We start from the raw sequence: 27538 nt of genomic DNA on the forward strand, positions 1-27538 counted from the left end.
CAGATAATCCAAAACTCCCAGACAACCTCAACACCCCCCAGAAAACCCCTAAACCTCAAACTCCTGGTCATTGGCAGAAATTAGATGAACTGGTTGTAGGGTATAACAGAAACTCTATACTGTCTTGGCTATCACTCCATATCTCTAAAACTGGTTTAAATGGCAAGGTTCATTTTTGAAAGTCTAATGATCACAGATTAGAATAAGACAAGTAACACCTTGGTCCCAAACCCCAAACATCCAGATAATTTTCAAAACCTTGGGTAACCCTCCAAACCTTGGCCAATTTTTAAAAGCTTGGATAATTTCAGAACTGATGCAAAAATAAAATGTAGGGAAATAAAAAGATCATTTTCCAGTCCCGAATCTCAGATATCCTGAAACCACTGGTCATGTTTAAATGATATGCTATACCAACCAGAAATAATTTTTTAAAGCACAGCTAACCGTCAGAATCATTCCTTCCTGAAGAATCCCCAGTGCATGGCTCATATAAGAATTATAAATAATAAGAGCATTTTAAAACCTTGATTACCCAGTTTAGTCCTCAAACCTGCTGCTAATCCTGAACGTACAGACGATCTTCTCCTAGGTCTCCCCAAACAAAGGTAACCCTCAAACCACCAAGAAATCCCAACACTCATGATGAACATTCCCCACCCCAGAAAAAACAAAATTCAAGATTACACATTCACATCCACCCTTACCTTCCTGATGGGGACCACAGTTCTGCTAATGTGCTTGTTTGCTGTTGTTGTTTGGTTATTTGTTTGTCTGGCCGTGTCACAAGGTCTGCCTGCATTTAGTTACCCGCCCAGGGATTGAACTCGGGATCACGGCAGTGAAAGCGCTGAGTCCTAATCAGTGGACCGCTAGGGAATTCCCTAATGTGCTTGTTTTTAAAATACAGGTGTGTTTCCACACAACTGATAAGTTACAGAACAATTGTGAGCAAACATGAATTTTGTATTTGCTTGTGTGCTAGCTCAACTCCAAGAAACACTAGGTGAAGGCAGAAAACCACACCTAGCTGAACTGAGCCTCATAAGAAAGCAAAATGCACACACATATGCAAACGCAGCTGCAACATCCACCACCTTTCTCAGTTCTCCAAGTGTATCAGGAGGAAGACCTGTTCCCGTCTGATTTTGGACAAGCTTTCCATCACTTCACGGTAACTCACGTGCTACAACCCATCTGAGGACAATTTTCTGTGCAAACTTCGAATGCCCAATTTATTGTACTATTCATGGATTTCTTAATCATCTAACATGCATAAAACTGTGCTACCATTTTTATTAGGGTCTTATTTTTTTTTTTTTCATGCCATGTAACAGCCAACTTGTAAAAAAAATTTTTGGCCACACCAGGGCTGCATGAGGTATCTTAGTTTCTCAACCAGGGATTGAAGTTGTGCCCCCTGTAGTGGAAGCACAGAGTCTTAACCACTGGGCCACCAGAGAACTCCCACAGGCAACATTTTGAGTGGTGTACCCTGACCTAACTTCCCCCACGAGCCTTGCAGTTGGTATTGTGAGGCTCTAGAACTCGGGTGGCTTTCCAGAAAGCAGATATCCTGTCCTGTTACAGCAGCACCGACGGCATTGGAACCAGCTTTTACCCACAGCACCCCGCTGGGCAAGGAATTGAACAGAACCTCACAGAACTCAGTCCACAGGCCAGGCCATCCATAAACTTCTCATGTCCTGGGGCGGTTGGAGGACTTTTCTGGCTGGTCGCCTGGCCCCAACTCCCCCACCAGCACCCCCGCTAGATGGATTAAGGCGAGGAAATGCCTCCCAGACTGAGTGCCTACTATGTGTCAGGAACCATGCTGCTCACTCCTCAGCAAGGCCTCGTGGTAGGGTGGTCGCTGTGTGGCGATGAGGAAATAGGCACGGAGCAGGGAGGTGCCTTCCCGACGATGCTTCATCCCCGCGGTCCGACCCAGAATCTAACTCCTCTCCCACTTGACTTTACTGAGGAATCCTCATCTCACCAGAGAACCTCATCACCCCACCCCCTGACCTCAAACTCAAAAAAAGTCATTCCACTTGGAGAGAGCTCCTCGTGGGGACAGGGTCACTGCTATCCCTATGGGGTCGGGACTAGCCCGGTTCCCACTTTCCGAAGGAGAAGACGGAGGCTCAGAGACCAAGAGTCAATTGCCTCCCAAACACCCAGGTGATGCCGGGAACTGAATGCACGTCTCTCCGGCCCTCAGGCCGAGCAGTTCCCCGAGGCCAGGCGGTCCTGGAGGTGGAGGGGGGCGGTCAAAGGGCGGGGCTGGCGCCCAGGGGAGGTCGCGGCCCCCTCACCTTCTCGCTGCTGCTGCTGCAGGAGGGGCGGCGGCTGGGGGACGCTGTGCGCGATGGGCGTGATGGCCGCGGTGGGGTACATGGCTGCAGAGACCGGGAGCGAGACACAGGGCGGAACTGGGGTGAGGCCGGGGGGCGCGTGGGGCGGGGCTAAGACTGAGGGGCGAGGTCACAGCCTAGGGTGGGGCCAAGATGGGTCTTGGGACGGTGGATGGGCGTGGTCACAGGGGAGAGTTGGTCTGAGAGAAGTACTAAGACAACAGGGAAGAGTAGAAGGGAAAGGGGTCATAATCGAATGGTGGGGCCATGACTGAGGGCAGAGCCAAGGCCAGATTTTAGGAAGAGGGAGGGGGCGTGGTCACATGGGAGAGGCAGTCTGAGGGAGGGGCCAAGGCCACAGGAAAGAGCCGAGTGGGCGTGGTTGTGGCTGAGGGTGGGGCCACGACAGGTCTCGGGAAGGCAGGGGGCAGGGAAGCGTTTAATGGGCGGGGCCATATTTGAGGGGTCGGGTACCATGGCTGAGGGCGGAGCCAATGCCTGGTCCTGGGAAGAATGAAGGGGCGTGGTCACATTGGACAGCGGGTCCGAGCAGGACTCGACAAGAGGGACCAAACGCAGGTTATGAGGGGCAGGGCCAAATGTCGAAGGAGGGTGAGACGGGGGCCAAGCCACAAAGTAGGAGGTATGGCTAGACAGAAGAGGGAAGGTAGAATGAGAGGGCGGCCCTGAGGGGTGGAACCAGATCTAAGTGCAGCTAGGGGTGTGGAGTGGCTAGCCCAGGGAGGAAACTGAGGGCAGGGGTAGGGGGGTGCCCACGTTGGGGCACCGCACTGCCTCCCTACCTGTGTACTGCTGGACTCCAGAGAAGGCAGGATGGAGGGTCTCGGCTACCGTCGGACTCTGAGCTGCGGGGCAGACGGAGGGGCTCAGTGGGGTGGGGGCAGCAGAAGTCTTCCATCCACCCCACAGCATCCACCCTGGCTTCATTTCTGCATAAACACTTTATAGGTATGACCCTCATTCCACAGGTGAGGAAAACTGAAGCTCAGGGAACCTCTTACAGGTGGGAAAACAGCAGCTGGCACAGGGCCACTCAACTCGAATCCAGTTTTCTCTGACTCCAGAGAGGTTTAACTCCCAACTCTTTGTCCCCATCCAGACCCCCTTGCTCCTCCCCCTTTTTTCTCTGGATATTCTAGGGCTCCAGGTCTCTGCTCCTGATCACCACCCATTCACATCTCTTCCCTCTTTTCCCTTGATCATCAGACAGCCTATGGATCCCCTATGTGACTGTGACCTTCCAACAGTCCCTAGTGGAGGACACAGGGGGAGGAGAGGGCTTGTCGAGGCAACTAAAAATCTCCTTGAATGGAGAAAGGTTGTTAGAAGATAGGGTAGTGAGGGCAGAAAGATAAGCCAGTAAAGGGGTCACATGAATGAATTACTTCATAGTAATGGAACAGTGCTGTATGTTGAATGTGGTGGTGATTATACAAAACTATACCTGTGATGAAATGACTTAAATTAACGAGCCACACACACACACAAGTGCCTGTAAATAGTGAAGTCTGAACAGGGTCTGTTCATTGTACTGTACTGAAGCCAGTTTCCTAGTTTTGACAACATACTGTTGTTATGTAAGATGTTAGCATCCGGAGACACTGGGAGAGGGGTAACCAGGACCTCTCTGTACTATGTTTGAAACTCCCTGTGAGCACCAATTATTACAAAATAAAAATAAACAGATTCTCAGTGGTGGAAACCCAGATGACAAACTTCACCTAAGCAAGGTGTGGGAAGACATTTGCCTTGAAATCAGGATATAGGGTAGAGAAAGGTGAGACCTCTGCTTTAGTAGGGCAGAGTCCAGTGCAACAAATCAGTTCATGGTCAATCCTGGATGAATGAATGAATGAATGAATATGGGCACTGATCCCAAATGGTAATGATTAATAGTAAAGATTGATGGTACCCTTCTTGGTACCAGGAGAAGGGTTAGCATCTTACAGACTGATTGCTTCATCAGAGCAACATCATGAGATGAATGATACTATCTGTCCCATTTTCCAGATGAGCGAACTGAGGCTCAGAGATGTAAAGAAGCTCCCCACAAGGGGCACTGAATTGGAATTTGAAGCCAGGAAGTTCTGACTGCAAACTTCCTATGTTTAACCCCCTTCTCTGTGCCCATGTGTGTGTGTGTGCTTAGTTGCTCAGTCGTGTCTGACTCTTTGTGACCCCATGGACTGTAGCCCTTTAGGCTCCTTTGTCCATGGGGATTCTCCAGGCAAGAATAGTGGAGTGGGTTGCCATGCCCTCCTCCAGGGGATCTTCCCAACCCAGGGATTGAACCCAGGTCTCCTGCATTGCAGGCAGATTGTTTACTGTCTAAGCCACCAGGGAAACCCATGAATACTGGAGTGAGTAGCCTATCCCTTCTCCAGGGGATCTTCCTGATCCAGGAATCAAACCGGGGTCTCCTGCATTGCAGGTGGATTCTTTACCAGCTGAACTACCAGGGAAGCCCCTCTGCACCCATAGCTAGTATCTATTAACCTAAGAGTCCCTGCTTCCTGTACTTTTGTTCCCTAGACACCAAGGCAAAGGGATTCATGCTTGTCCCAGGGACACCCTCCCTGCACCCTACCACTCTCCTCAGCCCCAGGGGACCACCCAAGTTACCTGGGTAGGGCACAAGGCCATTGGCATATACGGTTTCTAGGGCAGGGTGCCCGCCAGGGAAGGGCACGACACCTGCAAAGCCGTTGGTGATGGGGGCCACGAGGCCGGGCACGGTGGCAGTGCCGAGCAGCGGGGGCGAATGCAGTCCTGGGGAGCGGAAGAGCATCATGGGGAGCCTTAGCCCCAGCTAAGGCTAAGAGTCATAGCCCCGGCTCTGCCCCCCATCTGTGGGCCCCTGGCAGACTCTCACCAGAGGCAGGGGCGATGGGTGTGGCAGGCAGCCCGTTAAGGCTGACAGCGCCAATCTGCTGGATGTGGCAGGGTGAGAAGGCCACGCCGGGGCTCAGGTAGCTGCCTGATGTGGACAGGACCGTCGTCTGCTGTTGCATGAGCTGGGGGTGGAGAGGGAGTCAGGTACACAGTCCAAGTGGCACCTGGCCTTAGAGCATGGCTCATGGGGTTGAGGGGCCAGTCCTCCAGAAACAGGGGCAGGAGGTCAGGCCAGGTATCTTGGCTCAGGTCAGGTTAGAGCTCAGTTAGGAATTGGGGCTCAGCCCAGGATCAAGGCTCAGACTCTGTTCAAGGATCATTTAGGAATCAGAGCTCAGCCAGGGACTGGAGCTCAGTCTATGATCAGAACTTAGTCTGGGACCAGGGCTCAGCCAATTTTTTTTTATGTGTTCTGTTTGTTTGGGTTGTGCCATGCATACAGCATGTAGGATCTTATTACCGCAGCCAGGGATTGAACCTGCGCACCGTGCATTGGAGGCATGGAGGCATGACAACTGCCAGGGAAGTCCCAAGCTCAGCCAGTGTTGAACTTACTCAGGGCTGGGTCTGTTTGGAGTCAGCCTGGAGGTTTAGCTAGAATTGGGGATTATCTAGATTTGGGGAACAGCCAGATTTGGGGGTCAACCCAAGACTGGGTCTTGATTTGACATTCGCCCAGGGTTGTGGCTCGGGCTGGATTTGGTGGCTGAGCCTGGGGTCCTGTCAGTTGGGGTTCAGGTTGGGCTCAGAGCATAGTTCATGGTGGGGGGCTAAGCTGGGGTTAAGGTCAGGAGGTGGACTGGATCTGGGGACTTAGCCATAGCCAGAATAAGGCCATGAGTCAGAGACTGGGCAAGAGAAACAGAAAGATAGACAGAGAGGCAGAGGCACTCGACAGAGACTAGATGGAGAAAGAAAGAGAGAGACACTGAGCTGGGCCCTCAAAACAGCGGTGTCAGGAGCCCCACTGGAGACAGGGGTGTGTATGCTGGTCACTCACAGCCTGGGCGTAGGCACTGTAGGGGCTGAAGGGCAGGGTGAGGGACGGAGTCAGGATGCCCAGCTGGCCCACCATCTGCTGCATGCGCCTCAGCGTCCGCTCCTTGTCTGTGTCGGCAAACTTGACCACCAGGCTGGAGGAGGCACCCTGCAAGGGCAGCCACAAGCAGAGGGAAAGAAGGGGGACATTGCCAGGACTCTGAGGTACCTTGGGGGGAGTGTAGGGGTGTGGGTGGCAGCAACTATCAGCCCCTCCCTCAAGGTCCCAGGGGCCACAGTGAGGCTAGTCTGGAGACCAGCATCCTGGGTCTCGCACTTGACCTTGTAGGCTGCCATGCACACAAGTGGGGCACCCAGGCCCAGTGGGGGCTGCCTCTGGGAAGCAGAGGAGGACCTGACTGTCAGCCATAATTTCAAAAAAGGTGGAGAACCCAAGTGCTGGAGAGGAACAATGAAGGCCCATACAGAGGATTCTATAGCTGCCCACACCTGAAAACAGGTGAGGTTCCAATCATTTGAGAAATTGAATACCTCCTTTGATGGGGAGCTCACTACCTCTCCACTCACTAGCTCCATCAGTGGATGGCTCTGAGCAGGAGAAAGCTTGACCTTGGATTGAGTTGATTCCTCCCTATCCACGGACTAGAACTGATGCCCAGTGACCCAGAGAGCAAGAGAAGGGAGGATCTGAGACTTCCCTGCTCTTCATTCCATGTTGCAGAACAAGAGAAAAGAGAGTGGGTTCCCCGAGGCCTGTCTTGTGGCAGATTAGGACATTTTTGTACAGTGATGGAGGCTCCCAGGGCCACTTTTCTGGGTGGCAGGGCCACCTCCAAGACCCGAGTGGTCTCCTCCAGCCTCTCATGGCTGCAGGCCCACCAGCTCCCAGTTCTAGACTTGCCACCTGCCTATCTCCCACACTGGCCCCACGGAAACATTTCCCAATGGCCTGCCCCTTCCTTCTCCTGAGGAAACCCTGGAGGGCTCCCCATTGCCCTGGGAGGAATCCCAAGCTTCTTGGCCTTGAACTGCAGGCCCCTCCAGCCCCATCCCTTCCTGTTCCTCTGGGGCTCACACATATCTGCACACACACATGCATTCCACCCACAGTGACTCACACTCACCATCCACACTCACATGCATACACTCAACAATACATGCACATATACTCACACACACATGTACACACATATTTGTCTACATTCACACACATGTGCTCACCCCTCCACACACACTCACATACTCTTACAGATGCACACACATGCATTCATTCCCCCCGTATCACTGGGGCACACTCACACACAAACACATATGTGCACTTACCTATATAACTTACAGATGTGCACTCACATGAGCACACCCTCTCAACACACTTGCATGCATGCAGTCACAGTGTATACATGTGCATATGCATCAGCATACATGTGAACATATATCCATTTCCACACACTTCATGTGCACACTGACACCCATCTACTCACAACAACACACTCACATACAGACATGGAAGCACACTTTCAGGCACATGCACACGTGTGCACACCAACACACACACTGGCCCACACATACTCACACATGGGCAGCCAAACACTGGCAGAACATTCTGCATAGTCTACACTTGCACGCTTACACACACACACACAAGTACATACATATACCCAGTCATATCACCATCAGAGATGCACTTCTTTCTCCCCACCCTGTCCCCTCACTGAAGAAGGGCCAGGGGTTGCCAGATGGCTGGGATGGTCAGGCCAGGCCCCTCCCCCTTGCCTACCCTGACCCAAATTGCCCAGGGCAGCTCTGACTCACCGGCATGGTCTGGCTGCCGTGCAGGGCGTGTATGGCCGCCTGAGCCTCGGTGTGGGAGGAGAACTTCACGAAGGCACAGCCTGCTCCGAGAGAAGGGGAGGGGTGAGGGGACACAGGAGAGGGGCTGGCAGCCCTGCACAGCAGGTCAGGATGGACATGGGCAGCCCACAGGTCGGACAACAGAGAGACAGGCAGCCACATGTTCAGACAGACAGTGGGACAACAAAGAATCAGACAGTAAGACAACTGTTTGTCCAACACATCATCAGAGGGTGTGAGGTGGTGCCCAGGGTAGGGAGGCAGGAACTGCCCATTAGAACAAGTGAAGGGGACACGATTAGAGAACACCCACCAGCCACCAATACCACAAGGTCCAGAGTTGTAATTAGATAGGCAGAATTAAAGTGACAAACCATCAGACACAGAGAGAGACATGGACACACTCGGGCAGAGGTACACTCAGACCCAGATGGATACACCCATGTGACCAGAGTTGGATAGATGGGGGTGAAGAGTCATCGGGCAAGGGCAGAATCAGGCAGACAGACAACCAGAGACCACTAGACACAGGCAGATCCAGACAGATGGTCATAGGATACAGTTCCAGACAGAGGGCTATGGAAGGGTCACACGAATTTGAGGGAGAGGAGTAAAGACGTTCTGGAATTCGATAATGATGACAGGTGCATAGTTCTGTGAATTTTGTGAAGCATTTCACTGTCCACTTTTTTTTTTCCCACTGTCCACTTTTAAAAGGTGAATTTTACAGTATGTGTGTGTGTGCTCAGTCTTGTCCAACTCTTTGTGACTCCCTGGCTCCTCTGTCCATGGGATTTCCCAGGCAAGAATACTGGAGTGGATTGTCATCCCCCCCCCCCCCCAGGGGATCTTCCTGACTCATGGATCAAACCCACATCTCTTGCGCCTCCTGCCTTGGCAGTATGTGATTACAGTGTGTGATCATATCTCAATTTTTAGAAAAGAGCCAGGCAAATAAATAGACAAGGACCGTCAAATATATTCAGTCCTAGTAAGACAAAGTCACAAGGGCAGAGACAGGCCAGTTCTGGACAGATAAACCTGAACAAATAGAATCGGGTAGACAGAGATCACCAGACACCTGAAGACCCAAACAGAGCAAACCAGAAAACAAGTTGTTGGAGATCATAAAACAATCATTCCTGGACGGTACAACCTTATAGGAACGGTGGAGTAAGTAGGATCAGGTAGACCGATAGTCCAGAAGACACACGCAAATCCAGACAGAAACAGTCTGATGGATACAGACACAGGAGGCAGGCCCAGACGTCCTGGGCCGCCAGGTGGGACCAGGTGAGACTAGACAGCCTCTGCTCGCCCCGCCCCCTGGGCCAGCCCCGCCCTTTTGTGTGCCTAGAGGAACCCCATCCGGCTGGCCTGCTAACCACGTGCCAGGCCACGCCCACTGTGGGCCAGTCCCTTCCCACAAGCCCAGCCCCGCCCCCCGGATCCAGCCTCCCTCTCCTGGGCCCGCACCGCCCCATCCCACCAGCCGCGCCCTCCTATAGTCCCGCCCCCGGAGCTAGCCCCGCCCCCAGCCGGTCACCTTTGCTGCTGCCGTCAGGTCCCCGGAGCACGGTGCACTCGTCGATGACCCCGAAGGGCTGGAACAGCCGCAGCACGTCCTCCTCTGACTGCTGCTTGTTCAGCATCCCCACAAACAGCTTCCGGTCCCCTGTGGGCGGAGACACCACCTCAGCCAAGTCCTAACCTCCGGGAACTTCTGCACCCCTCTAGCAGAAAGCGGAGGCACCCGGGCGTGGAGCGGGGCCCCTGGACCTCCCCGGGCCCTCTTCTGCGCGTGTGAAGGAGGACGCAGCCTCGCGCTTTCCCTGCCTGTGTTTCTCACCCGCCCACGTGCCTGAGGCTTCCCACCTCATTCAGTGCCCTCTGCCTAGAATGCTCTCTCTGCTCAACTGCTCCCCATTCTGGGCAAAACGGCTACTCCCGCCTCTGGGCTCCTCCACCTCTCTGAGTTCTTCAGAAAGCCCACACACAGTACTAGGGTCTATGTCTGTCTGCCATCTAAATTTTCTAGGCAGCGATGATCACTGAGGGCGCCTGCATTCTCACAGTACCCAGCAGAGCTCCCCATCGGACTTTCCCAGGGCTCCGGAGAAGCCACAAAATCAATGTCTGATGAATGAATAAAAGCATGTGTGTGCAAGAGACCAGGTGTCTGGGGATCCCGGGATTGGCTGGAAGCCTGGCTGGGACCTGCCCAAGCCTAAGGCCAAGGGCCAGTCTGGCCCAGCCTCTCCCATGTGAGGGAGTAGAGCCCTCTCCCGCCTCCCGGGGGGGGTTGCACTGCTCCCCTGTAATCAGGGACCAGGCAGCTTCCTCTGAGAGGAATGGTGAGTTGGGTTGCTATGGAAACCCGTTCTCTGGCAGCTGTCATTCATGGGGGTGGGAGGGAGAGAGAGGGACAGGGAGAGACCAAGAGACAGAGATAGGCAAAGAGAGGAACAGGAAGAGACAAAGAGACACACAGAGAGGCTCTGAGAGAACCAGAGAGATAGGAGGAGAGAAAAAGATGAGAGAGAAACAGATGGAGGGAGAGGGAGAGAGAGAATGAGAGAGACAAAGAGAGACAGACAGAGATGAAAACATGCAGAGCCCCTTCTCCAATCCCTGACCCCCACTGGAAGCCAGGTTGAGAGTGTGAAAATGGGCTCCCAGCCCAGATGGGCTTTACCACACTCCTATGCATACACAGAGGTCCTAACAGCCCTGCCCACCACACCATCTCCAAGGCTGAGTGCTCTTCTTCAGGCCCGCAATCCATCTGAGATGGGGAGGAGTGGTCAAAGGATCTAAGAATGGCTAGTCTTGGATCCCATGGGGGACAGTCAAGCATCTCCTGATGGCACACACCCATCCTGAGGTCCAACCTCACGTAGACAACAAGACCGAGCCTGCACACCCATACTCCCAGCCTAGAACAGTCAAGCACACATGCTTGCACATATACACCTATGCATCTATGCACTGCCCAGGCACACAGATGTGCACACAGACAGGCACTGAACCAGCCAGAAAACACATGCCCATGTGCACACACCCATACACATCCGCACACAGGCATACCCAGGAATGCATGCTCACATACACACATATGCACTGGCTCATATGTCCAGTTGTGCACACACACAACCCAGAAAGCCATCCATAGTCCTTTGGGGTCCCCCAGTGCCTCTGCATCTGAAGATATCCATCACTGCAACCTGAAATGAAGCAGGTATTTCAAGTTCTAGGGCAAAGCAGCAGGGCCTGGCCATACCCTCCACAGCTGGGCCTGTGTCCCTATGGTTAGGAGGAGGGACCCATGCCTTCCTTCTCTACCACCTTGCCCCACCCTCGCGGGGGCCTCTGCCTTTCCCATCACCTTTTGTGCAAGGATTTCCCTCCTCCCATTCCTCCATCAACCCACAGCCTGGCAGCCGTGGAGAGATGACAACTACCTCCACGGCTTTCGCTGTCCGCAGGCTTCACCTGGATTGGCCGCGCCATCTGTGAAGAGAAGGGGAGGGAGGTCAAAGTGGACAGTGGGGGTAGTGTGGTGGGAGCTTCATCTGAGCCCTGCCAGGCACTCCTGCCCACTTCCCCAGCCTCAGCATCCCACCAGCTTCTGGCAGCAACCAGCACCTCAGTCACACCCAATGACACATGGTCCTACCTCCAGGGCTTTACTCTTGCTACCTGAAAAACTCCTACTTTGCCTTCAAAACCCAGGAACAATACCCCTTCATCCAGGAAGTCTCCCTGCTGCACCCACCCACCCCTCCCCGAAGTATGATAGATTGCTTGCCAAGATGGCACAACTCCTGTGGTCCCTGTATGTAATGGGACATTGTGGCTCCTCTCATTGAGAACCGGAGTCTGTTTCTTTACCTCCTCTATCTGGACTTGGCCATGCAACTTGTTTTGACCAATAGAATATAGTGGAAGTGAAGTAGTGGGAGTTCCAAGTCTCTTGGCCTCAAGAGACTTGGCCATCTTGGAACCCTGGAGACTTCAGGGTGGACAATTCCAGGTGACTCACTGGAGGATATACCTCATGCACAGAGATGCCCTGCTGACAACTCATGGGGGTGCCAGGCAGCTAACCCCAGTCAAGCCCCAATTGACTACAGCTGCATGAATGACTCGGAACGAATCAGCCAAATTGTCCAGTTAACCCCATCCTGGGCTTGCCAACCCACGGAATCATGAATAAATAAAATGATTGAGGCAGCTTATTACTCAGCACCAGCTGACTGGTACACCAAGGCAGCTAGTTTTAGCCAGCTCCCTGAGCCACAAGTCAGGAGAACTGTCATACTTGAATGGACCAGCCTTCAATCTGGCCTCATTGTTCTGGACATGTCTGTCCACCACCCTCCAGCACTGAAACTGGAAGAAACCAATGAACTATTCAGTGGAAGAAATTCTTCCCTAATTCCCGCTCCTGCAACTTACCCAGCCCTGGGTATGAGCTAACGCAAGTATTTCAGAACAGACTTGAGGGATGTGGGGTTGGGTGGCATTTACTTCTCTCTTGGCTCTAGGACAGAATCTTCTTCCCAACCTGGTGTCTCTGGTAAGCTGTTCATCCCAGTTCAAAAGCCCCCATGCAGGCAATCCTTCCACCTTTTGGGGCCCTTCCTCTCTCTGCCTCAGGGCAGGAGGTGTCTCCATGTTTCTGTTTTGCTCCAGACTGAGACCATCATGTTACTCCCCACCCTTCAGGGCAGGGTACAGGAGAGAATCAAAGGAGTTTGCTGCACTGAAGTGACCAGAAGGAAGTGGTCAACACCTGCCATCACAGAAAGGCACCTGGTCCCTCTCCACCAGGCCTGGGGTCGGAACGAGTGCTGGACCCAGCCCCCTCCCAAGTCAGTCTTGGAGTAGATCCCCACAGCCATTCGGAGGCACTTGATGATACTTGATAAGTGTTTTCTAATCACAACACAGCTGCCCAGCAAGTTTTCAGAGAGAGAGGCACAATTTTTACCATTTTTTACGGATGTCAAAATCAAGGCCTGGAGAGGTATTTTTCTGCTCCCCCTCCCCTGGTGGGCCCCCTCATCTGATATGCTCCCCCATTTCAAGTGTGTGTCTGAAGCATATATGGGCCTCCTCAATGTGAACTCAGCCTTGGGAGCCCCAGAACTCAGGGGGTTTCTATTTCCCCCATCTTGGCCCCCATTTCCCCCAGAGCAATCCTCCTGCCACCCAACCACACCCTCAGAGGGACCCTGACCACCTGGGAAAGGCCCAACCACACCTCCCTTCCCCCACCACACACACATACACACAAACGCACATATGCACGCGTGTGTGCGCGCGCACACACATCTTAGACCCTCTTCACCTGGGTACCACACCCCACTAGCTGGAGGCCTGAGGAGAGATTATTTCAACCAGATGGGACCAGTTTCTGGGCTGAGGGCAGACTGAAGTAGTGAAGGGAGATGGGAGGGAGGGGGCACCTGGGCTCCACTTTCCCTCTCCCCTACCTCTCCCACCCGCCTCCGCTGGCCCTCACCTCCTCCCCCCCTCCCAGCACCTTGGGCAGATGAGGATGGGGTTGCCATGGCAACGCTGATTCACCACACGGAAGCTGGCAATTGTTGTTGCCATGGAAACCGCCTCTTAGGGGCGAGCCCAGCTCCTGCCTTGCACAAAAGAGATATTTAAATATAATCTTCTGGAGACGGATGAGCCAAGGGAGGGAGCGAGGGAGGAGGACCACAGGGAGGGAATCTGCCCCCATCAGGGCACCCTCCACCCTTATCCTTCTCTCGGCCTGGATACCTGCTTCCCATCTCCCCCACCTGCTGCAGAGCCTGGGACCTTCTGCCTCCTACTAGGAGGCCCCTTCCCCCTCCTGGGTCAGCTCAGCGGGAGGGAAGGGGTCCTGGCCTGGTTCTAAGAAGCCTGGTGGGCATCCCCTTCCTCTCCAGTCCCCCACTCGAAAGTCGAGGTTCTGAGGCCCGGCCATCCACATCCCGCAGACCCGCGCCTCGCCTTACCCACCGGCCTAGAGATGCGCGCCAGGCTGGCATCCATGTGCCGCCGCCCGCCCGGCTGGCCCTGAGAGCACAGGCGCGCACACGCGCACACGATCGGGCTCCGCGCCTCGCTCTCCGCGCCCAACGCCCAGGCAATCCGCACGCCAGAGGCCGGGCCCTGCCCGCGCTGCCCGCCCAAGCCGGGAGGAGGCGTGCCGAGGAGAGCTGGGTTTCCCCTCACCCCACCCCTCCTGTCGCCCCTGCCCACCCATCTGGCTCTGCCCACCTCCTTCCGGCTCCCTCTCTCCATCTGTCCCACCAAGGTCTCTGCCGAATGCCCTTCCTCGCTCCTCTACCTTCCCTGGCTCCCCATTGTTGTATCCTTTCCCTGCCCTTTCCCTCCCTCTTTGCACTTGTTCAACGACATTCTCAGGTGCTTCAAGCTGAGTAATTCTGCAACCTCAGGGAGCATTCCACTAGTCAGGGTGGGGGAAACAGAAGGGCATACAGACACTTCCAGACTCACGGGGCCGAGTGCTGGGAGAGCCTAGAGCAGAGAATGGTGAAGACCCAAAGACTTTCCTGGAGATGCACTGAAGATGGAAAATTTGCAGTGGGTTTTAAAGTATGAACAGGAGTTCATGGCGGGGGAGGGGGGGTGAGATACAAATTGGAGCAACACCTATGTCCATTGATTTATTTAATCTCCAAACAACTTTATGAAATGGAAACATGCCCCTTTTACAGATGGGCAAATCAAAAAAGGAGAGGAGAAAATCAGAAGCAGAGACCAGATCTCCTGCCAGTTTTCTCAGGGTGAGTGGGGATCTCTGAGAACCCAGCCATCCCTCCAGCCAAGGATCAGGTGGACTAGGGCTCTGGGCAGGCATACGTTAAGTGACTGGAATCCAGTCCTGGCTCTGCCACCCAGCTCTTGCTAAATGACTACAACCAAGCCATACACCGTTGGGAAAATAGGGTCCTTTATGTCTGACTTATGTATATGAGAGATGGGGAAACTGATGCCGCTTGGGGGAAGGACTGCAGGAAGACCCTTTAGTAGACAGGCTGGGGCCCCAAATATTCTCCTGGGTTTGCAGAGCTGTGCCTTTTGAAGGTGTGGGGGCCCAGAGAAAGCCCTGACTGGGTTGTTTCCGGATGGTGTGGAGGAGGATGAAGCAGGTGGAACCGTATCTGGGCTGTCGGGGGTAGCATTCCATGCTCTTCCTCTCCCATGCAAGCCCCTCTCCTGTTCTAGATTCTGCCATGGGTCCCTACTGCCCTTGGGGTGGAGTGCCAACTCCTCACCCTGACATCCGAGGCAACTTTGTTGCTCTGTCCCAAGCGTTCCTGCCCCTTTCTCCTCCCCAGCCCTGAGGACAGTGGACTGGAACACACCCATGTGCACCCCACCCTTGCCCAACAAGCCCCTTGGAATGTGACCTGCCCCCAAAGCCTTCCCCTCCATCCTCCCTGCTTCCGTTGCTTTGCCCAGTCGTTGCATTGATGATAGCATCTCCCCCCATCTTAGTACACATTCTGTTCCTCTTTTGGAGGGGTTCCCAGGGTCAGGGCTGGGGTGAGGGGCTCTAAGACCTCCTCCCGAGAAAGACCCAGCATAGGGTCCACAAGTGGCAAACGAGATGAGACAAGACAAGACCTATGGTTTCCAGACTCCTGTCCCACAGGCAAGAGTGGGGCAGGCGTGCTGGGCAGAGTGCCCGGCACGGGAAGTAACCCAAGAGCTTGTGCCAGGCGTGTCTGAGCTGTCCCCGTTTCACGGGAGAACACGAGCTCAGGAAGAGACGTGACTGGCCAGAGTCCCACAGCTCGACTCCTGGGACCATGAGTTCATTCATTCGGCTGTGTATTTGCCAAGTGTATGCTCAGCCTCTGGTGTGTCCCAGCTCACAGGACCCTCAAAACACACCACAAACCCATTTTACAGATGAGGACACTGAAGCCTCGAAAACCATATCCTGAGACACTTGGCACCTCAGGGGCCTCCTGCTCTCTCCCAGGACTGGCTTGACTCTGAGCCAAGTCATGAGATGTAGGGGAGGGTTCTGCAAAGGGACTACCTCAGATACCCCTGTGTACACAGAAGGGGGTTCAGGGGTTCAGGGAGGGGCCTGTGGTGGGGGGCTCACAGTCTGACAAACTCAAACCCATCCCTTTCCAGAATGCTCAGATGAGCTGCATGGCTGCTCCTCGATCTGGCTCATCCCTCACTCCCAAGAGCTTCACAAAGAAAGAGATAGTGTTGCCTCAAATGGCCACCCAGCCCCTTGCTATCCTCAAGGTGGGAACTGGACCTGTTGCCTTTTGTCGCCGGAGTGGGACTTTCTTCCATTCCCAGGATCCCCACCCTGGGTTTGACAGGCCAGCAGAGAATCCCTGTGACAATTGGAGGCATCGGCCCCGTGAGGATTCCAGGGTCCTGTGGTCCATTCTGGGTTCTATTCTGGGATTCTGTTATTCATTGTAGGATCTTATTCCAGAATGCTGAGATCTGATTAAACTGCATCCCCCATGGACTCTGCTGTCACATTCGAAGTGGGAATTGGAAGGGGTGTGTGTCACTTGCTGCAGAAAACAGCACTGGCGGGGGAGGGGCCGTCGGCTGTGCCAAGATGGCGGAAGATGCACTGAGCTGGCAAACCACTGGGCCCACTCCCTCATTCATCGAAAGATGAAGAGACAGAGGTGTCGATCTGTACTGTGTCCCCCAAGGCACACGCACGCGCACCCACCCACCCACCCACACACACACCCGCACCCACACACACACACAGGGATAGGAAAGGTGCTGGCTGTCTTTGTCTCTAACATGGCCCAGCCCAGGGCCCCTGTCTCCCGGGCAGTGCGCAGGCACGTGCAGCATGTGACCCTGCAGGGCAGGCTTTCTCCTGCAGCCAAGACTCCATCCTCTGCCACTGACACCTGGGAGGAGGCTTAGACTCCTGTGCTCAGACATGCTGACAGGCAAAGGGTCCTCCTGTCCAATAGACCCCACGTCTCTGTGTGCGATTAGTGAGCAAGCCTCCAGCTCTCCTACTGTAAGAATGGTTCCATTTCTGTGGGTGTTCTTGTGAAGGGAGGCTCACCCTCAAAGTCAACCCCTTCTCTCATCAGAATTGGAAGACACACATATTCAGGGATCCTGAACTCCTGTGTATGAGACTGACCCAAACGTGGCATGTGTCCACCCAGAGCAAAACACTGGCAAGGATCTCTGTGCCTTAACAGCAAAACTAGAGACAACTCATATGACCACCAGCAGGAGGATGGATGAATAAATGGTGCATCCAGGCTGTGGAATACCACACAGCAATGACAAAGCACAAAGCTACAAGGCATCATATTGAATCTCATCCTCATGGTAACAGAAGAAAAGGAACTGCTGATTGCCATACAAGTCAGAACAGTGGTTCCTCCAACGTGAAGAGAAGAGAAGGGCTTGGGCTTGGGGACATGGGTCGGGGTGGTTTCTGGGTGCACAGTGGTAATGGGGTGCTTGCTTTATAGTCAGTTGGGTTGCATGTACTTTTCACTAAATGTGCAGTATTTTTCAAATTTTAAGAAAAAAATGTAAGCCAAGCACCTCTGTCCCCAGGATCTAGCTCTGAGCCTCCTCTTTATTTATCAAACATCTGCCCTCACCTCCAGGGCGCAGGGTGAAGCTTACAGGAAACTCAACCAGAGAAGCCACAGGTTCAAGGTCTGTGAAGCAGGGTAGGTGGAGCCATAGTGTTCACCCTCCTGGGTGACCTGGGACAAGCCCCTCCTCGCTCACCACAGTCCCCTTGCCTGTCACATGGGGCCAGAGCAGACTCAGGGCCCTGCTGACATGGCAGCTGGAGGAAGTGCCCCCAAAGTGCTGGGGGACAATGATAATACTGGGGAAACTGAGCCCTGAGAGGAAAAGAGGTGGCTTGAGGCCCCTGACCCCTCCTCCGCTGTGATCTGGTATCAAAGAGAGACAGACAACTCCCTAACCTGGATGTATAATGACGCTGCACCATGCTCCTGGGTCTAGAACATTCTAGGTCTACACTGTCGAACAGTCTAGAACATTCTAGATCTGCACTGTCTAATGTGGTGGCTGATCCCTGAGCTAGAACATTCTAGACTTTGCAGTGTTTAGGACGGTAGCCTCTAGCCACATGCAGCCAGTGGAAGTTTAAATTTACATCTGTTAAAATTAAATAACATTAAAAATTCAGTCCCTGAGCACACTCACCCCTTTACAAAGGCTCCATAGCCAAACGGAGCAAGTGTCCACCTTACTGGACAGCAGAGATGGAACATCCAGTAAATTCTATTGGGTGGTGATAGCCCAATATGGGGATAGGCAAACTACAGCCCTTTTCTGCACCCCGCCCCAGACAGTTTTTGTCAATAAAGTTTTATTGGCACTTAGCCACACTCACTGTGATTGTTTTGTGCTTTCAACAGATGCAACAAAGGCTATATGGCTGGCAAAGCTGAAAACATTTGTCCTCTGATCCTTTATAGAAAAGTCTAAAAACTGACTCCATTCTTGGAAAAGCTCTGAGTAGGTTCACAACAACTTGAGCAAAGGAATCTACTTTTTCAATTGTCAATTTTATAAAATGCAACTCCACATTGAGCATCTCTGATAACCACTAAGTGTTCTGGTTGAAAGGGATTGAGGGTGTGCAAGGCATACACCAGATTTTCAAACACTTAGGATGAAATAAAAAGAATGTGAACTATCTCATTAGTAAGTTTTACATGGGCCCTACTGACAGCCTCTTGATAGGATTTTGGAGACAGAGGGTTAGAATAAAAGAAAGCATTAAAATTCATTTCACCTGTTTCTTTCTACTCTTTAAATGCTGCTCCTAGAAAAATCTAAATGCTGTGTGTGGTATGCATTCTATATATTTATCTTAGCAGTGTTCTAGAACATTCACCAGCTCCTTATTCTCCTAAACAGGGTTCCTCAACCTCAGCACTGCTGATTTTGGCCTGGATCATTTTCTGTTGTGGGGGGCTGTCTTGTGCACTGTAGGGTGTGGAACAGCAGCCCTGGCCTCTGCCCGTGAGATGCCATGGTCAAGATGGTCACAAATGTCCTCAGACACTGCCCAGTGTCTCTGGGGGCAGTAAACTTCCATTAGGTTCTCGTGCATTCCCACACTCAGCTTGCCACACGCACTCCTGCCTCCACGTCTCAGTACGCTCCGTGCTCACACCGCCCCCATCTGCCACCACCCTCCCCATCACTCAAGACTAGGCTCCAATGCTTCCCCCTCCAGAAAGCTGCCCTGTTTGCCCTCCATGAGGTCATCATCACAGGTCACCTGGTTCTCCCTTGAGTTGCAGTTCCCCGGTCACCCTTCCATCCAGCTGTTCATTTTGTGGTCACCCCCTGCAGTGAAGTGAATGGCTGTCCTCCCCAAAAACGTGTCTGATACCTAACCCCTGCAATCTATGAGTGAGACCTTATTTGGAAATGGTATCTTTATAGATGTAATTAGTGACAGATCTGTGCACAAGGTCATCCTGGATTTAGGTGTCCAGGACTGGACTAGTGTCCTCATAAGAGAAAGGCGGTGGAGATGGCAGAGATGTAGACATGGAGGAGAAGGCCACCTGACAACAGAGGCAGGAATTGGAAGGATTACAGGCCAAGGATTGCCAGCGACCACAAGAAGCTGGGGCGGGGCAAGGGGAAGGGAGGAAAAACTGGTTCAAAGGGGATGCTGTGGGCAGTTTGAGCTCTGCTGGGTATGGGGTGCCTGAAGGAGTCACCAAGGGGCGTCTTCTGTACACAGAACTGGTGAGAGAAGTGCAGCATCAGGCCTATTAAGTAGGTGCTTAATAAAAGGTTGTCGGCTGGCTGGCAGGATGGATATGGATGAAAGAATTGGATTGTGCTAGGAGAGTGAGCAGAGAGAGGAGGACAAAGAGCCCTGAGACTGGGACTTCCCTGATGGTCCAGTTACTAAGACTCCATGCTTCCAATGCAGGGGTCTAGGTTCTATCCTGGTCAGAGAACTAGATCCCACATGTTGCAACTAAAGATCCTGCATGTTGCAACTAGGACCCAGTGCAGTCAGATAAATAGATAAATACATTTTTTTTTTTTTTAAAAGATGCTGTGGCTTGCTCCTGGCTCACTCTTAGATCACATGCCCTGGGGGAAGCCAGTCGCCATGCTGTGAGGTCACTCAAGTAGCAAGCACTGGGGAGATGCCCATGGAGAGGAACACAGGCCTCCAGCCAATAGCCATGCACTGGGCCAGATTTGCCAGCCACAGTAAGCTCTGGCTGATGACTCCACTGCAACCTCAGGAGAAACCAGAAGCCAGAACCATGCAGCCAACTCATGTCCCAGTTCCTGACCCTTGGCAGCTGTAACACAATGCATGCTGATTGTTTGAAGCCACTAAGTGGCCACACAGTGAGGCATACAGGATCCTAGTTCCCCCAACCAGGGACCGAACCTGTGCCCTCTGAAGTGGAAGTGTGGAGTCTTAACCACTGCACCGCCAGGGGAGTCCCTGAAGAGTAATTTGTGACACATCGGGAGATAACCAATAGAAGCCACAGAACTCCACTGTGCCCCTGGGCGCTATGTTGGACCTGCCCTCCAGTTTCCTGTTGGTTTGGGGAGGTGTTGGCAGAAGGTCCAAATGAGGGAGAAGAGTGAATTCCAGATGGTGTTTGCTCACCTTTGCATATCCTGTCCCCTCTCCTAGCATGTCCTTCCTCCTCATCTTTCAAGTCTCTTCTCAAATGCCACCTCCTCAGTGAAGCCCTCAATGACCTCCTCAGCAGTTACTTCCCTCTGCCCCACCGCATTATACTCTTCTGCTGCTGAAGATCAGCGAGGTTGAGTTACTGGTTCATGGCCACATGGCAACATCAGGTGGAAACTAAGCAAGGAGCCCGCTGATGCGGCCACCACAGCATATGCTCTCGCTTCTGCCGCTTCATCTTTCAAAGAGGGGCTCTTTGCTCTGCAAGGGAAGGTTGAGGCCACCCCCCAAAAAAACTTCGGATGCTTGCTCAGAGTTGAGTCAAACTCATGCCACAGCTTCTTGTTTCTGGCAGGTGAACCCCAGATTGTCCACTGTCAGCTATGTAGCACCCATGCTCCCAGCAGGAATGGCAAGATGCCACCCTAGCATCCTCTGAAGCCCCTTGATCCTGAAGGGTCCCTGAGATTTCTAGAGGGAAGGGCGGCACCCCCTGCCCCCAAACTCATGGGGTGGGGTGCTACAGATCTCACTGAAGACCTGGCTTGGCAGGCTGAGGTGGACCTTCCATCCTTTCCCGGGGGCAGGGACCTCCTGCCCACCCAAAGAGGACAGGGATGACAGGAGAGAACCAGTAAGCCCAGAGCCTGGGCCAGCCTCCACTAGGGACGAAATATCTCATAAAAAGCCACAGCTTTACTTGCTCCATAAGGACAAGAGGAAAGAAAATCCCCTCCCTTCTGATGGTGAGAGGTAGGTAGGGTCCAGTCTCCTCCCTGAGGCCCACAAGGCCCTGAACATCTGCCTCCATTCTCTCCTTGCCCTCTCCTCCTCACTCTCTCTGCTCCAGGAACACGGCCCTCCTGGCTGTTCCTCCAACACACCAGGCACCATCCTGCCCCTGGACCTTTGGCCCTGCTGACCCTCTGCCTGCTAATGCTTCCTCATCCTCCAATGACACTCTCATGTGAAGTCAGGTGCCCTCGGGCAGTGTGCAGCCTCCACAACCACACACAACCACCCTGACATGAAGTGCACAGCCTGGGATGCAGTTAACACACAAGACATGCCCATCCGGGTGATGATGTCTGTGTCTGCTCCATTCGTCTCTTTCTGAGTTCAGAGGCAGATGAGCTTCACAGCTGATCCCAGGAAGGACCTTAGCCTTCCCTAACTGACAGCATCCCCTCCATCTGCCCCTTCACTTCCCAGCAGCATCCAGCACTCACCCCGGGCAAGGTCTTCTGTTCGTGCAGGGCAGTCTGAGCTTTGATGGCGGAGTCCCTGGCACAGTAGGTGAGAAAGGCACAGCCTGGAGGGGAGAGAAATAGAGGTGTTAGGAGAAAAGGAGGCCGTGCACCCACGTTCACAGGAAGTTCCACTGTGAACCACTCACAGGAGATCCATAGAGGAGTCAGATCCACAGAGACAGAAAGTTGATGGTGGGGGCCAGGGTCTGGGGAAGGGGATGGGGAGTCAGTGTTTAATGGGGACAGAGCTTCAGTTTGGGAAGATGAGAAAGTTCTGCAGATGGATGGTGGAGATGGTTGCACAACAATGGGAGTGTACTTAAAGCCACTAATTTCTGCACTTAAAAATGATTAAAATGGCAAACTTTCTGTTATGTGTATTTAACCACAATTTTTAAAACTTAGGAAATTAAAAAAGGAAAAGTGATTAAGGTGGTAAATTTAAATTATGTGTATTTCACTATAATTTTAAAAATAGAAAAAAGGAGGCTGGAGCCCCCTTTGGGGTGGGGCAGTTAGGAGTAGCTCAGCTGTCCCCTCCCATACTCATACTTCCCAAAGGGTGAGACAGGAAAGGCAGAGAGACGAACCAGCTGTTAATCAAATCTGTGGCTGATGCTAAAAACTGGGGTGAGATGGGGGGTGGGGGAAGGGGGAAATGGCAGAGCTGCCGCCCCAGGGAGCAGGATAGTGAGGGGCACCAGCAGCCCCAAGGAACCAGAAGAGGCCTTAGTACTGGAGTGAGGAGCACAGTGACTCTGCCACTAACCAACTCTGTGGCCTCGGATGGCCCGCTGCACCTGTGAGAGCGCCTCAGTTTTCCCCATCAGAACAGATGCTCGGAGGGTGCAGTGGAATGGACCAACCTAGATGCAGGGACGGAGCTAGAGAGGTGCGGCGTGGCGTCAAACGGAAGGGCCAATCCGGAGAGGCAAGGGGCGGGGCCGGCTCTAAAGTGGTCCAGAGCCGGGGTGTGATTGGAAGACGTCCTGAGTGGGGGCAGGGGGTGCGAGGCAAGAGAGCCATAGAGACAAGAAAGGTTGAAAGACAGAGACCGAAGAGAACCGAGCAGAGGGAGGCGCCCAGAGAAAGGCCAATGAGATTAAAGATATTTTAAAAGATTCTGTGGGGTGGGCGATGCAGGCAAGTTCTTTGGGATGGACACAGGGATCCGGGCCTCAGAGCTGGGTTTGCCTCTCTAACCCCAGGGGACCTCAGTTTCACTGACTGAAATGAGACCATCGTCGGCTGCTCTGATGCTGTCGAGTCATGGGTCCTCCACCCCCAGCTCCCTTTCCATGGTCTCTCAGCTTCCCCCGACGGGGACCCCCTGTGCAGAGCCCCTGGGAACAGCTCTGGGGGCACCACTTTCGCCCCAGGCTGGAGTTAATTAAAGCTGCGTCCTGCTGGGCTGCACTCACTTCGCCGGCTGCTCCCACCAGCTGGGCCTGGTGGTGGGGAGGAGTCTCTGACCCAGGCCTGAGAGGTGCCTTGGGGCCCTGGGGAAGGGGCACCAGGCAGAGCTGAGGACAGCTTCTAACATTCATTTTTTTTTAATTGTGTTGGGAATGTAAAATGGTGCGGCGGCTGTAGAGAACAGTTTGGCAGTTCCTCAAAAAAGTTAAACATAGAATTACCATATGATCCAGCAATTCCACTTCTGGGTATATATCCCCAAAGAATTGAAAGCAGGGACTCAAAAAGATATTTGCACACTGGTGCTCATAGCAGCGTTATTCGGGACAGCAAGAAGGTGGAAACAACCCAAACACCCATCAACAGATGAATGGACAACAAAACGCTGTCCATCTATACAAGGACCACAAAGAAAGGAGATTCTGACACCTGCTACGACATGAATGAACCCTGCAGACATGATGCTCAGTGAAATAAGCCAGACACAGAGGGACGTTTACAGTATGATTCCACTCAAAAGAGGTCCTAGAGGAGTCAGATCCACAGGGAGAAGGAAGTAGATGGTGGGCCCAGGGGCTGGGGGAGGGGATGGGGAGTCAGTGTTTCATGGGGACAGAGTTTCAGTTTGGGGAGATGAGAAAGTTCTGGATGGTGGGGATGGTTGCACAACAATATGAATGTGCTCAGCGCCACTGAGCTGTGGACTTAGAAATGGTCAAGATGGCAGGTTTCGCTATGCATATTTTACCAGAATAAAAATTTGTAATGGGAGATACTACAAACACACCCTCTTTATATATTGTGTGTGCTTATCCTTTTTTGGTTATATTTAATGCCCATATCTTCTCCCAATACACGTCTTCCTGCCTTTTTTTTTTTTTTTGAGTTTCTATTTTCTGAGTTGAATCTCCAGGGTCTTCAAGGAATGCAGAGGTACTAAGAAAATAGCCATAAAGCCTGAGAGACATTAGGCATAGCTGGAAAGAAACGGGGAGGTATAAAAGAGGGGCAAAGCCCTTTCTGCTTGAGTCTTTTCTTTCCCATGGAGCCCTTTATGCAGAAGACAGAGTGTCGTCTCTAGGAGGGTAGGTATAACCCCTGAACAACCTTCTGCCAGCCTGTGGGTCTGTCGGGAAGGCTTGCGGCCAGATAGACGGAAAAAACCACCAAAACAAAAACAAAAACAAAAACCCCACGCGAGCTGCTGTCCCTGGTACTGAAATGTCTCCTTGTTTTCTTGGCCCTATCTTCCCAGCCTCTTAGCTTCTTTTTCTAACTGGTAAAAATGTGTCATATTTACCCATTTCTTGATTAAACAGAGCCTTGAATTTCAGTTTCTATTAGGGCTGAATTGTTTCCCTTCTCCATCAACTCAACTCATTCTCCTAATCTCCAGGACCTCAGAACATGATCTTATATCGTTGCAGATATAACAGTTAAGGTGAGGTCATACTGGAAGTGTGACCCTAATCACACTTAGGGTGGACCCTAATCCAATACGACTGGTACCCTTATAAAGGAGGGAAACTTTGATCCAGAGACAGGCACACAGGGAGAATGGCATGTGAGAATGAAGGCAGAAATCTGGATGATATATTGACAAGCCAAGGAACAGCAAGGATTTCCAGCACCACCGGAAGCTGGGAGATTTGGATCAGATTCCCAGTCACAGCCTCAGAAGGAGCCAGCCCTGCCAACAACACCTTGATCTCAGACTTCTGGCCTCTAGGACTGTGAGAAAATACATTTCTGTTTTTTAAGCACATTATTTTGGCAGCCCTAACAAACAAATACAGTTCCCAATGAATACAGACATCTAATGATGTTAATAAAGCTCCCTAGATTTTTTCTTTATTGTTATTATTTGCTACACTGCACAGCATGTGGGATCTTAGTTCCCTGACCAGAGATCAAACTCAGGCCCCTTGAATTGGAAGCGTGGGGTCTTAACCACTGGACCACCAGAAAAGTTCCTAAAGCTCCCTAGTTTTTAATGCTAATAAGTTTATACTCAATATTGATTCATTTAATCCTCACAACAACCCCACAAAGGAGCTGTTAGCATCGTCCTCGTTCTGCAGATGAGGGGTTGTGGTACCCAGAGGGGAAGTGACTTGCCCAGGGTCACACAGTGGAGCATCAGAGGCACTGTGAAATGTGTGCTAACCACTTGGATGCAACTACCTGGAATTTGTATCTTTTCTAAAAATTTCTCCTAGGGCCTATGGGGAGGACCACAGGCCCTTGCCTTACCTTGCCCTGAAAGGAACTTTAAAATAGTCTCACCTTTCTGAGATAATCTGGGACTGGATCCAGGGTGAAGAGGCCGTGGAGCACATTTCAGTTGGGGATTGGGGGTCTGGTTTGCTGTGTCCTAGTCCTACAGTGATCCTCCCAGGAAACTCTCAGCCCAGCCAATGCCCACACTGAGTGAGCCTCTTCTCAGAGATTCTAACCCTGGTTACCCTCACCCCACACACCAGACTTGTCCACAATAAGAGTGTGTATGTTAGTCTCTCAGTCATGTCCGACTCTTTTGTGACCCCATGGACTGTAGCCCACCAGGCTCCCCTGTCCATGAGATTTCCCAGACAAGAATACTGGAGTGGGTTGCCATTTCCTTTTCCAGGGGATCTTCCTCACCCAAGGATAGAACCGGGGTCTCCTGCATTGTAGACAGATTCTTTACCATCTGAACCACTAGGGAAGCCCCATGACAAGAGTAGGGCCAGGTATTCAGCAAAACACACCCCAAGCCCCATGCTGGCCAAGCCCTGGGGTTCTGTAGAGGTGGGATGAGTCAAGAAGGCAGCCCTACCTCCAAGAACCAATTGCCCAAAAGGCTCAACCTTACGATTTCCTTCACACCCACCCTTATCTTCAAACTCTGGTCAAAGGTTGACCTCTTGACACCCAAGGTGGAGCAGGGACTAATGAGGGGGGCAGTCTTTGGGAAACAAGAGATTTCCTCAATGTATGAAAGCGGTCTACCAATTGATCTATCCCATCATGGTGCTCTTTGTAGGGAGGGAGCCCCCTGTCACTGCTGCTTAAGCAAGCAGCAGATCCCCTAGAGAGGAAATTTCTTTGCTGGGAAATCCTGAGGATCCCTCCTCTCACCAAGATCCTCTGTTCTCTGCTCCAAGATCAGAGCTTTTGGGATTTCACGAATCAAAGTTGTAACAATGATAGTAATAATTGAAGTCCAGTGAGTGCCAAGCATCTTACAGGGACATCACTCATATGAACCCTTTGAACCCTCAGCCTAGCCCAAAAGAAAGAATTGATACCGTTGTATCTATCTTTCTCCTCATTTTAAGATGAGGAAACTGAAACACCAGACAGACATTGAGTTGTCTGCCCAAAGTCACACAGAAGTAGGATTTGAACCCTTGAAATTTAACCCCAGTCCTAACCCTTCTGCACCACAATATCCCCCATTATTATAAGATAATGATAATAGTACCAGTAAACAGCAATTCACTGAGCCTTTAGGCCAGTCGCTGTCCTGGGTACTTTACTTCACATCCCTCTTTTCTGGGCAGGAATCCTGTTGGGGGTGGATGTGATGCACAGCATGGAAGAAATGAGGTTCAGAGAGGTGAAGTGACTTGCCTATAACTGCACAGCAGGTAAGGGGTGGGGATGGAATTTGAAGCCAGGAATATCTGATGCCGTGGGCTTCCCTCCCATCCACTGCACCTCTAGGGTTTTGGTCCCTGGAGTACAGAGTGGCAGAGGCACCCAATTCTACCATCTTCCATAAAACTCACTTCAAACCTTTCATACTCCAAGACAAAGGTGGCCTTAAGTGTTTCCATGAAAACACCCTTGTGGGCCATGGACAATCTAGACACCAATTGTTTGATGCATGAATAAACTGAATCATTAATGATACAGGCTTCCCAAAAGTGGAGCCCCAGGGTGACCCCACAGAGCTTTCAATGGGGGGTGGGGGGAGAACAGTGTCCACCTTATAGACGAGGAGGCTGAGGTTCCCAGTGGCCCAGGTCATCCACAGAAATGAC

The 27538-nt window shown here is 52.3% G+C and overlaps 1 protein-coding gene across 2 annotated transcripts in view; it reads right to left on the reverse strand.

Annotated features, from left to right (window-relative positions):
* Window positions 1–27538, reverse strand: part of CELF5 (CUGBP Elav-like family member 5) — a 47648-nt gene that overhangs the window by 6959 nt on the left and 13151 nt on the right. For both annotated transcript variants that reach the window (XM_069592819.1, XM_069592821.1), the window contains exons 2-10: window positions 22074–22156; window positions 11579–11630; window positions 9667–9795; window positions 8082–8161; window positions 6271–6417; window positions 5251–5392; window positions 5001–5147; window positions 3161–3223; window positions 2319–2402 (exon numbers count right to left, since the gene is read on the reverse strand). In XM_069592819.1, coding sequence (XP_069448920.1) covers window positions 2319–2402; window positions 3161–3223; window positions 5001–5147; window positions 5251–5392; window positions 6271–6417; window positions 8082–8161; window positions 9667–9795; window positions 11579–11630; window positions 22074–22156 — 927 coding nt within the window. The remainder of the gene's footprint in view (window positions 1–2318; window positions 2403–3160; window positions 3224–5000; window positions 5148–5250; window positions 5393–6270; window positions 6418–8081; window positions 8162–9666; window positions 9796–11578; window positions 11631–22073; window positions 22157–27538) is intronic.

Source organism: Ovis canadensis, chromosome 5, assembly GCF_042477335.2.
Source record: "Ovis canadensis isolate MfBH-ARS-UI-01 breed Bighorn chromosome 5, ARS-UI_OviCan_v2, whole genome shotgun sequence".
Classification (NCBI taxonomy): Eukaryota; Metazoa; Chordata; class Mammalia; order Artiodactyla; family Bovidae; genus Ovis; species Ovis canadensis.